Genomic DNA, 12826 nt, shown 5'->3' with positions numbered 1-12826 from the left:
GAGACTGTTGTTAATGAAAATCTCAGGAGATCAGCAGTTTCTGAGATGCTCAATCCACCCTGTCTGGCATCAACAATTATCCCATTGTCAAAGGCACTTTTTTCCACATTTTGATGGTTGGTGTGAACATTACCTGAAGCTCCTGACCCGTATCTGCATGATTTTATGCATTGCACTGCTGCCACAAGACTGGTTGATTAGAATAAGCATGAATAAGTAGGTTCCTAATAAAGTGCTCAGTGAGTCTATACACATAATTTAATGACATGTTATAATGTAATTAAATGTTGACATGGCTGGCTATTTCAGATGGAAAGATGGAGCAATACCACTCATGCTCTTTCTCCCTCATTTCTTGGGATGTATTGGTACGGACTTAGGAGATGCTGCTTGCGAGTGTGGTGAGCTTCCACTCACCAGACAATCTTGACTCTGCTGCTAAGGAACTTCAACTTCGCAGAACAACTATTGGTGCTCCTCTGTATGGATTATAAGATTCTGAGGATGTACTTCAAATCTGAGGATAATTTATTTATCTAAAGGACATTGTTCACATTGTATAGCAGGACCAAGTATACTTTGGGCTTACCTCCTTGGTCACTGAATTTTGAATAAGTTGACCATCAGTATTTGTTCTTCATTTTGAAGAATATCATAGATAATGTGTGATCTATGTGTGGGCATCATGTTTGAGGGAGGGTTGGTGCCGTGTAAGCCAGTATGAGTAGGAAGTAGAGTATGGCAAAGCTGTCCATTGTGCTATCTGCCGTGATGATTGGAGAATCTGTTCTGTGCCTGCTATGTATGATGCCACAGGGGGTGGGAATCTTAGGGGCAGGAAACTCCCAGGCAGCAAAGCTGTTAGCATATGCTGATTATGTATCTTAATGGTGAGGGATAGGGAAGATATATAGCTTTTAGAGGACAGTCTTCACGTTTATGACTGGGCTTCCACTGTTAAGGTCAACTGGAGTAAGAATGAAGCTGTGGCTTGTGGGTTATGGAGGGAGAAATCTCTGCCTTTGCTATCTGGAGGTTTATTGCATGGACAGTTTGCATTCAGTGTATTTAAGTGCTGAGAAGGGTTTATGAAGAAGAATTGGGAGGGAGTTTCAGATAGTGTATGTGGCAGGTTAGGACAGTGGCTTCGGTCACAGCTCTCACACAGAGGGAAACCACAAATAACTGACAATTGGGTGGCCTTCACCATTGACTTTGGGTACCAGTCCTGTACCTTCCTGTGCATGGGGGGGGGGGGGGGGGGGGGGTATGGGTCCATATGCCTGCAGACGGGCAACTCTTATAAAAATTACATTACATTACATTATTGGCATTTGGCAGACGCTCTTATCCAGTTGATTTGACTAAGCAGGAGACAATCCTCCCCTGGAGCAATGCAGGGTTAAGGGCCTTGCTCAAGGGCCCGATGGCTGTGCGGATCTTATTGTGGCTACACCGGGATTAGAACCACCGACCTTGCGTGTCCCAGTCAACACATCACAGTTGTGTTAGAAGGTAGAAGGATGGGACTGCTTAGGCGTGCAGGGGTGGCACGGGCCTGAATCGAAAGCTGGTCGGAAAGAGAAACAGGGGGCCTTCCCACCAGAGCGTGGGTGGAGGGCCTCCTGGCTGTTTTGACCTCGGTGTGAGGGGGGTCTGGAGCACAGGCCATGGCTGTGGGAAGAGCCACCGCTCCACAACGCTTTGATCAGTCGCAGCCTTTTGGGCCAGCTACACTGCACAGTAGGTTCATCGCACCAGGAGTCAGTAGGCTGGCTTACTTGCAGCCGGAGGGCTGTTGTTTGATGATGCCTCATGAATATCGCTAAATATTGAGCGATGTGGGGAGTCTCGGTGGCGCAGCCCACAGAGCACTGTCCACGTTCTCGTATGCGAGCCACAACGTCAGGGGTTCAAATCCAGCCGCCCGACATTTGTTGCATGTCCTTCCCTCTCTCTCGCTCCTAGTCTTCCTGTCACTCTACACTTTACTGTCCGATAAAGCTGAAAAAGCCCTAAAAAATATATTCATTCATTCATTATTAGGGGGGCTGGAGCCTATCCCAGCATACATTGGGTGAAAGGCAGGAATACACCCTGGACAGGTTGCCAGTCCATCGCAGGGCACACACACCATTCACTCATATCTACGGGCAATTTAGACTCTCCAATCAGCCTAACCTTCATGTCTTTGGACTGTGGGAGGAAACCGGAGTATCTGGAGGAAACCCACACAAACACAGGGAGAACATGCAAACTCCACACAGAGAGGGCCTAGCCGACTGGGATTCGAACCCAGGACCTCCTTGCTGTGAGGCGGCAGTGCTACCCACTGCACCATCTGTGCCACCCAAAAAAATATTGCAAAAAATATATTGAATGATGTGCCAACATTTAAAAGGGTGTTGTGTTTGTGTAGATGGTGCAGAGATTGCGATTGACCTATTTGTGTTGAAATATGTGCTTGGTTAAAGTTTTTGTGTTTGGTTTTATCCTCTATTTTTGGAGTTTTAGTCAAAACCCGAGCTCAATCTTCTGATACTTTATTCTCTCACCGTTTTCCTCCACAGTATGGCTCTGTACTGAGGCACCCGCTGGTTGTTCTGGTCTGACAGAACGACGGACAGGTAGAAGGGGTTCTTCTCTGCATCTGTGCCCACGTAATTCTGATGGACTGGAGGAAGAAAGCACAACCACAGCAAATCCAGCAGTGCCAGTGAGAAAGTTAGTCTGTTTGTCTGGGATCTGGAACCTTAGATGGATTCAAAGTCTCAGATAAAAACCCATGAGTCTAAACTCAAAGGCAAAGACAAAAATGTGGTGCAATGGCTGCTTTTCATGCTTTTTAATGGCTAACACGTTCTCTGCCTGCATTTTGGAGCTGAGCATGGTAACCATGTATTTTGCACAACCAACCTACTGTGCCTCTTAAGCATTTTTGAAACTGCACAGGAGTTTGTCCATGTCCTTTGACAGTAGAAAGGCCAAAGCAGATGACATAGGGCATTTGGATTGAAATAAAACTGAGTAACAGGAGGAGTGCGTATAATAGTGTGAGCACAGGAAGGAGAAGTGTGCTGAATGTATGTCTGAATAAATTTTATTTAAATATTGCACAATGGATTTCTTTAGCTACATTTCAATTTGAGTTTTTGTTTTGTTTACTTGTTTTGTAAATTTCAGTGGTTTTCTCAGTGTGCATGTAATAGCCTATGCATTGACACATTCATCACTTAGCCTATAGAACAATAATGCTATTATTTACAAAATTAAAATCTTAAAATCGATTCCGTTGTGCCCTTTCTTTCAAGAAAATAGTTCTGTGACATCTGGTTTCATAATCTTTATGAAATGATGTCACTGTCCGTGCGGGAAATCTGTAATGCTGGATATCGGGCTTGGCAGTTTTAGGTAGTCAGAAACCCTGGCCATTCTAGTGTTAAAGAACCATGGAGGACATTTGACATCCTCAACTTGGTCTACTTGATCTAAGAGAAAGCGACTCCAAAATTAAATTAAAAGCAGAACTTGTGTCCCCTCGTCTCTGAATCTAAGGTATTCATCCCTATTTTATCAATGAACCAGATTTAATGTTGCCATCCGTTCTCTGCCCTGAGAGCAGCCCTGCGTAGCTGGAGGACAGGGCAGGGATACTGCATTTTTAATGACCTTCATCATTAAGAGTCACACAGGCTGATCTATGGCCGTGTTGACATGGTTATAATAAGAGGAGCCAGGCAGAGTGAGGTTGTGTTAGATCAGAGCGCGGGTCTGCAGGGCCTCACACTCTGCCTGGGACTGCGGGCCAGAATGCCAAGCTGCGCTGCTCCACTGGGGAGGTGGCTCGGATCGGTACGACCGGAATCGTTATCCAACATTTTATTAGTTACTGCAGCATTTTGTGTCCCTTCTCCTTGACAAGCTGAATCATTTTCCAACGGTCTAAACTATGCTTCGGGATCAGGAGCTGCCACTTGTGATCATATGTGCGATTTATAGCGAAATGAATAAAGCCACACACATGTTTGCACATTGCAATGTTAAATTGAATCAATGTTGAATTGATTTCACAATGCTCCAGCTGGGAACGGCGTTCATCAGGGTCAGATGCTCTGCTGAAGGCTAGGGCGAGCATTCTTATAACTTATAACCATCCACACGTGATGGCTGATTAAAAACACAAGAAGCAAGACGATTTACATTTCCTGACTGGTTTGTTCTCTGGTAGGGCGACGCGATCCCTTTCTTACTGATGATGTTTTTCGGGGAACACAAACAGAGGTTCTCTGTGTTGCTTCTAATGTATGAATGTACTGTAATGCACGTATCCACTATATATAGTGCACTGTAGGTGTAACTTTGCCAAGTATCTCTCCCCCGTAACAGCAGAGCACGAAACGCACACACACACATGCTGGTGTTTTGCTGTGCCAGCTTCAGAACCTTCCAGACTGCACTGCAGAACTGGATTTAGCCAGTTCCGGCCAAATCCGCTGTAACGTATGGGACTAGCCCCATGCTCCTGTGGCTGGCACTCGACTGACCTAAAGTATGCCTCCAGTAACAGTTCTCCCCATAGCGCCACATGCCTTACTGTAAATGATTCATGTAGTGCTTGGGTTCATTTACTGCAGTGTAAAGGTCAAATGTTATCTCCCTCTTCTTGAGGTGTATTTAAAGTCTGGTCTTATTCCAATGATGTATTAACATGAGCCAAGCAATATATACAGATGGGATAAAAAAAAAAGCAGAATGAAATCACCTTTCCCCAAGAAATATTTGAAGAACCATCTTGTGTGGTACTCTGGGTTCTCCAAGTGAACATCTGTTCTCCTCCATGTTCCTGGAGTGTAGTCCGTTGTCTAGAGAAAGAGCGTTGGATTGAGTCAGTGCCATCCACACATTGTGCACAGTCATGAACTGCCATTAAAAAGCCACAATACTCCGTTTAGTAAGGTACCACAGCTGTAACGTCAAATACGTTGCCATTTACCATGTTATCAAACATTGAAATTGCCGACTGACAGTTGACCTAACCTCAAAAAAGGAAATGGAGAAATACATATTACCCCACAGATTGTGAAATGAACAGCAATATCAACTCAAATGAGACGGATGGCTGAGATAATATACCGATTCTCGCTTTCATAATGACATATGGTGTAAATAAAACATTTTTATTATCAGTAACTTGTTTATACAGAATACAGAGCAATTCGGTCCAAAATATAAACTATAGTCAGTTGATTAAAAAAAAAACTATGAAGTGTGATGTATCGATGCTCATTATTGTCTATCTGCTGATTTATCATAAGGGGCAAGTATACAGGAGAAATGTGTTTATCAGTGTAGACGTTATTTACATATTCACATCTTTCAATTCCGAGCAAAATGCACCTCAATTTCAAACATGAAGTATTTCAGTATTTCCATAATCAAATCATCCAGGTATGTATATTCTCCCTTTCACGGTAATATTTAGTTTGATTCATTGTACCGCCTGCAAATCCACCATTGGTCATATTGCTGGCCTCATTCTTCTCAAAGCACACAACATTCAGCTTTGCTTTGTACTCTTCTGATACGACCATTTTACTAGAGTAGAGTAGACCTGGTCTACTTGTGCTATGCATTTCACATAGTTATGTCCCATGTCATAAGGAAAAGCCTTAACTTGATGTAAAAGATTCCTTTTTATGAATAATTAAAACAATTACATCAAGTACATTTTGATGAAACAAAATGGTTAGTGGACTCAAGACATTGCCAGAACATTGACAGAACATGTGGGATGTGAGCAGAACATATACTTCAGTTATAATACTTCAGTGTGGACACCAGTTTTCAGTTAGAGAAATGAAGTGACTCACAATACAGTGCAGGGGTGAGGAGAGCTGATTACAGTAATTACCCAATAATGGATAATGTCTGCACACAGAGTCTCAGCTTTCACCAAACCCAACATGCTCCTGGCAGCAGGTGGGCACACATACTGCAACTGCAGGTCTCCGAAATGAGAAATTAAGTTGTTTATTTTGCCAGGTTCATACACGTATGCGTAACCTCAATACCAGATACTGCAGATATACATTTACCTCCATTTTACATGAACTGATATACAAATACAGGTATCGCGGTCTGCATTTCACCATCAGAGGATATCACTTTTTGCCATTGGACTACATCTTAGTGTGGACTTTTTAACTCTTTTTTTTACAGTAAGACAACCATAATGAAGGACCGCAACAGAATGCAGCACAAAATAAAAGCGCAAAATGGCAGTGTTAAAGCAGGAATGTTGCAGAGGTTCCCTCAACACAACGCTGAGTGGTTACTGAGCGTCTGAGTGCTAGGAATAGAGGGCAATTTATCTGCACACAGCACATTAGCAGTAAAATGCATTTCCTCCAGCTGCGTATGTTATCTGCTGGAAAAGGGAGACAATGCATACCAACATGCGCCTGTTTGCCCCTCTGAGAACCAACTGCAGTAAAGGCTTCTAGATGAGCTTCCATTCCAGGCTCAGAGTGCACATATAGTGTGTCAGTAAATATGGTACGGGTAATGTGACAGCTAGCTGGAGTTCGCCGCTGTTAAATTGGGCACAGATCTCCTCTGATTTGTGGAATACATCATGTGCAAATTCCATGTCTGTGCTAGCAGGGGGTTATCGCTCTAATTGTGGCAGGTGCACATGTTAATGTGACTTTACGTGTGCGTGTTATGGTCCTGCGACAGGCAATCAAGGGATGCACTACCTTGTGTCCCAGCATCCTTTGACAGGATTAAAGTGCTCTCTCGTCCGTCTGCTGCCTGAAAGGAAGTTGGCATCAGGCACGAGAGTGCAGGATTTCTCCGACGGAGGTACTTTTATCACCCTCCCGGTGTGTTGTGCAAATCCCGCGGCTAACGGCTAACCTTGACCAGGCACAGCGGCCCTTGCCATGCAGGCTGACAGCTGTGGCCCTGACCCCGCCCCGCAGCCATCTCCGGCGTTAATCCCGCTCCACAGTCCCTGCACACGTTCCTGCTTATTTATTTATCCATCCGTCCATCTTTTTCTGCTCGGTCCCAGTCAGGGTGGTGGTGGAAACGACGGCCCAGACGCCCCTCTCCCCAGCGACTGTCTCCAGGGGCTGCCGCGGGACTGCTCCCAGCAGGGTGCGTCTGGGAGCCCTCCAAAGGGAGGCTCCCTTGGGGGCATCCTTATCAGATGTCCAAACCGCCTCAACTGCCTCCTCTCAATGTGGAGCAGAGGCTGTACCCCGAGGTCCCCCCTGCATGGCAGAGCTCCGAGCTCCTCTCCCTGCCGGGGGAGTGTATGCCCCACTGCCCTACGGAGAAACACTATTGACAGCTTGCATTGGCAATCTCACTCTCCCGGTCACTCCTGATGCCCCATGAGCACTAGCCCCAGTAAAACATCCCCTTAGGTGGAGATATATGCACCTGTCAGTGTTGGAGCTTGACTAGGAGGCACGACTGGAATAGCATTTAAAAGGTGAAGGCCGCAAGCTGAAGACAACAACGTATGTGCAAAACGATGTCACATAACATCCACATGAAGAATTGAACAGGGGATTTGCAAGCTTGCCATTGAAGGGGCTAAACAGCAGAGAGAGGAAGTGAAAGCATGGACTCTGGTTCAAATGGACTCTAAATTAATATAGCTGCAGTCCATCAGTTGAGTGGTATTGATCCACTGCTGATTGTGAAAGGATACCCATAATGATATAACTCAAAAGCCTTGTATCGAGCAGATACGGCTATGTTTATTTGTGCCCATTTGTATGTGACTTCCTGGGGTCTATCCAATCAAACTGCAAAGCAAAAAAAGTCACAGCACTGCCACCAAAAAAAAATAACAATAACAATAACAAACACCCAATTTTGTGTTCTTCTGTGTTTTCTTTGTTCTATGATGAATACAACAATAGAAAATTGCTAGAAATTCCTCTATACTAGCTTCTACTCCTGACTCTTTTGTGCACACAGCTGTATTGCACACCTCTGACTGGCTTTCTGCTTTGTGGTTGGAGTGATTCTGGAAGGGTTCATCTTCGCATTCTACACACTCAGAAACCTGATACAGTACATACCATAGCTGTTCATGAAATGATTTGTTAAGTTATTGGACAAGCTTTTTCTGCTGTGTTTAAACTGATGCATATCGGTTGCAAAGAAACAAGTCATGGCTTGTAACTTTTCCCATTTCTATGCGCTGTCCTGTTGCCCTCATCTCTCAGCAAATTCTGTCATTCAGAATGCACATAAGAGCCTTTTTCCTGTCTATCCCTGCATCACGGCGTGTGACTAAGATCATTAACTGTAATACTTTGGAAGTGAACGGTCGTCTCCCCAGCGAAAAACACTGCGCTATTACCATTCATGTACGCCTCACCACTTTCCCTTCTTGCCTTTATTTTCTGTGACACTAGTGAATGAGTCTTGCTGGTACAGTACATGCGGTTGCCTGGATGATGGAAAGCTTAACACCTTATCAATAACTACAAGCACAAATCAGCCTGGAAGACAACACAATGACAGCCAACCTATTATGTAGTGAGTTACTGCAGCAGAGCGGAGAAAGCCAGGATCTTTACTGATTTTTGGGAGCCAGCCGTAAGATGGAAAGAAGAGACCTGATTAAAATGCTTGGGCGTTAACAAGTGTTTGTGTGGATTACTGCATACATGGGATAACGTCCTTCAGTCAGTACACAACTGTGTGTGTGTGTCTGTGTTCATGTTTGTATTTGTGTGCGTTCATGCCTTTATTCGTGTGTGTTCATGCCTTTGTGTGTGTGTGTGTGTGTGTGTGTGTGTGTGTGTGTGTGTGAATGTGCGTTTGGGTGTGTGTGTGTGTTTTGGGGCAGGGGCGAGCTAGAACTGCAGTGAGTCAGCACTTATTAAAGAACACTGAGTCCTTGTGTCGCTGTATCCCACAGCTCCACTCAATAAAAGGCTGTTACTATACTTTTTTTCTATACTGCAAATTGCTTTCTCCTCGTAGTCACACTGCGCCATACAGTCATAAAGGGAGAAGAATGACGTATTTGAAAGGTATTCACAACAGCTAAATATACTATAATGGGCCATTTACAGCAGACCTTACATTTCAGTGATTGCTTTTAATAACCATTAGCTGAAACGTGTGGCGTTTGAATGATTGCACACTGAATTGAATAGACAGTGCAGGCGCATACATTTCTGACAAAACTATTAAAATAGCTATTTCATTAAAAAAAAACTTTTTTAATTTGGTCATTTTATTATGCATGTTTCCTTGTATTGGTTGATTAATAAAATAATTCACCCGTAAAAGCATCATTACAAACAGCTAGAGGAAGGAATTCATGCTGACAGTGTTTGTCTTGCCAGAAATGTTTTAAATCCTCATGTTGTAATACTTAATTTAACCAAAACTTTTTTTTTTCTGTTAAAAAGATGTCATTGACTGATTAAAATCTTCCTTCTGTCCTCAAACAGAACCTTTACCAAATGTTTTGACAATACACATACCCTGGATGACAAACCATGTTGCAGTGAAAATATTTTCAGAAGTACTGTTTATTTTTATTGAATATCGCTTGCAGTATAGGTTTCAGTAGTATACATGGCTCATGAGTCCCCTGGAGGACACAGAAATGAAGTCCTGGGTCTTAGGAGGATAGTAGTAGTCCCTTCATCGGGGTAAATGGCTTTTAAAAACCATCTACATTAAATGCCATCGGTTGACCGTGTCTTTCTAAACTGGGGCTTGTGATATTAGAGTGTACTAATAGGTCATAATAAATGCACGCCCGACATACAGTAATATTCATGGGAAGGGATCATTGAAAGGCGACACCCAAATTGCATCTGAGCTCTGATGAGGCCACGCCACAGACCTGACACTTCTCAGCTTTCCAACAGTCCTGTCCCACACAGTCCCACTGAGCTGAAGGATCTTTTAATCACACCTTCTCGTTGGTTTGGCCGATTTCAGCAGAAAACCCTACTTTATTCCTGTGGCTCTGGCTCTTGGGCTCCCTCCCTGTCAATACATTTGCACATTTCAGGGTGAGCGAGAGACCAGCGCATCCAGTGGCTTAGTGTCATATCACTGGCCAGGAGGTCATTGAGACTAATTGAACTCGATGGCATTGTGAATGATCAGTGACATAACTGTTCTCTACCATCTAGAGCCTGCCAACCTTTATGACCTTTTTAATTGAAGTTCTGTACAGGTTCTCGGCAAGGCCATGGTGACCTTTGCATTAAAGGCTGAGCGCAGGTTGGAGCCTACCATGAGGCAGAGAACACAGGATGCACAAATCAATACAGTCAGGTGGAGCTGAAGCAGGACGAGAGATTTTGGGGCACTAATGTCAACACAGAAATGTTCCAGGTTGTCATAGCTACTGTGTGCCACTTTTTACGATTTTACGAGAACATGTTAAAGAGTGTTTAAGCACAAGGGACAGCATACTGCCAAAGCCGTGCTCTTTTTAATTTACACTCACTGAGCACTTTATTGGGTAGACCTGTACAGCAGCTGTTAATGCAAATATTTAATCAGCCAATCATGTGGCAGCAACTAGATGCATAAAAGCATGCAGACATGGTCAAGAGGTTCAGCTGATTTTCAGACCAAAAATGGGGAAAAATGTCAGAATGGGAAAAAATGTGATCAAAGTGACTTGGACTGTGGAATGATGGTAGGCCAGACAGGGTGGTTTGAGTATCTCAGAAACTGCTGATTTCCTGGAATTTTCACACACAACAGTCCCTACAGTTTGCATACAATGGTGCGAAAAACACAAAACATCCAGTAAGCAGTAGTTCTGTGGGCAAAAACACATTGTTAATGAGAGAGGTCAGAGGAGAAGGGCCAGACTGGTTGAAGCTGACAGGAAGGTAACAGTAATGCAAATAACCACACATTACAACAGTGGTATGCAGAAGAGCATCTCTGAACACACAACGCGTCAAACCTCTAAGTGGATAGGCTACAGCGGCAGAAGACCAAAACGTCTAATAAATATCTAATTAAGAGCTCACTGGGTGTATATACTGTATTTTTACCTTCCAGAAAACAATCCATACACATGGCGTGAGTGTTCTCAAGCATTTTTCAGAGACGGGACAAATCTTGTCATGTTTATTAGCACAAAGTGCATTGTTTGTTTTTTCTCTTTCCCGGTGGACAGTCGAGAGGCTGCCCAGCTGCACCACGCGGTCCTGAAGGCCCTTTAGAGGCGAGACACTCTCTCCCACAACCACCGCACATTTCTGCCATCGTTTGATGTGTCCAACTCGTCCGCTGCCTTTTCAGAGATCAAAGACCGCGCGAGAGAGACCTTTTCTGCTCTAGTGCCTGGTCCTGTGAAGCTATTCTGTGGCCACAAGGACAAAGCGGCTTGTGTTGTTGTGTTAATGCAATAACACTCTCCAGGCTTTCAAACACAGTGAGCTCATTGAAACCCACTTGATGAGTAATTCTTCTATGACAGCGACCTTGTTCAGGGCTTGTGAAGTGAATGGGTGGGTTCGGGAGATGATTATAGTGAGATGCTGCCTGGATTTGTTGAAACGTGTCATCGTAGGTGCAAGTGCTCCTCTGGCACTATCAGAGAGTACTGTATCTGCTCTAGCCCAACTGTGCCCCACTGCCTGTTACCTTTGGCGGACTGTGGATGCAGGCAAAGGATCTTGGGTGGCAGAAAACCCGAATAAATAAGAGAAAAGAATCCAAAATTAAACCCATCGTGACATGAAATCACACCCACATTATTTTCTGTTTCTTGGAATAAATTCTGTTCCTTGGAAAGGCTTTTTATATCTTAGCCATTCCTCGCTTGCGGAAACATCAAATGATTCCCGCGCCCTTACCAGCTGGTATTGAGTGTGAGCACATTATGCTTCACAGAGGAGATATTCCACACTGCTGCAGAAGATTAACATTTGCTAAAAGAAGAGGATTTTTTTTTCTAGCTCTCATTAGCCGGTAATATTTAAAGGCAAACTGTAGCTCCACAACGCCACCATGTACAATGATTTAATTCCTGTACATTTTGCTTCGCAGAGGAATAGTCCAGAGTTGACTGCTGGATTAAGACTCTAGGGATGCACTACCATCACCATTTTATGACCTTGTGATATTTCTAGGTCAATTGGCAGTTTATTCCATTATTATTAAGAAATGGGGTTGTCTGCCTGGAACACCACCATTGTAATGTACTAAAGGGGATTATACCTTGTGTACTTCGATTCCCCTAATGAGTATGACCAACAGCTTTGCATCATCTCTGTCCTTAAACTGTAATGGGCAGTCTTGTTTACAAAGACTGACGATGCCGTCTAATTCACCGAGCAGAACACATACCCATATCTAATTACATCATGAGCATTAAATCATGCTGAACACTGTAACACTTGATAGATACAGGGGATGAATTCACATTGGAGAATATACCCGGGAGAGTGTGTCGGATTCCATCCATTATCTTAACCCGCTTATCCTGAACAGGGTCGCAGGGGGGCTGGAGCCTATCCCAGCATACATTGGGCGAAAGGCAGGAATACACCCTGGACAGGTCGCCAGTCCATCGCAGGGCACACACACCATTCACTCACACACTCATAACCGCGGGCAATTTAGACTCTCCAATCAGCCTAACGTGCATGTCTTTGGACTGTGGGAGGAAACCGGAGTACCCGGAGGAAACCCCTCGCACACACGCGGAGAACATACAAACTCCGCAGAGAGGCCCCGGCCGACGGGGATTCGAACCCAGGACCTCCTTGCTGCGAGGCGGCAGTGCTACCCACTGCACCATCCGTGC

At 44.3% G+C, this 12826-nt stretch overlaps 1 protein-coding gene across 5 annotated transcripts in view; it reads right to left on the bottom strand.

The window, feature by feature from the left end:
* The window catches only part of garnl3 (GTPase activating Rap/RanGAP domain like 3), a 94188-nt gene that overhangs the window by 36277 nt on the left and 45085 nt on the right, over window positions 1–12826 (bottom strand). For all 5 annotated transcript variants that reach the window (XM_061262853.1, XM_061262857.1, XM_061262855.1 and 2 more), the window contains exons 4-5: window positions 4763–4862; window positions 2556–2674 (exon numbers count right to left, since the gene is read on the bottom strand). In XM_061262853.1, coding sequence (XP_061118837.1) covers window positions 2556–2674; window positions 4763–4862 — 219 coding nt within the window. The remainder of the gene's footprint in view (window positions 1–2555; window positions 2675–4762; window positions 4863–12826) is intronic.

Source organism: Conger conger, chromosome 12 (genome assembly GCF_963514075.1).
Source record: "Conger conger chromosome 12, fConCon1.1, whole genome shotgun sequence".
Lineage (NCBI taxonomy): Eukaryota > Metazoa > Chordata > Actinopteri > Anguilliformes > Congridae > Conger > Conger conger.
The sequence above is the reverse complement of the archived record's forward strand: the minus strand, read 5'-3'. Positions and strand labels throughout refer to the sequence as shown.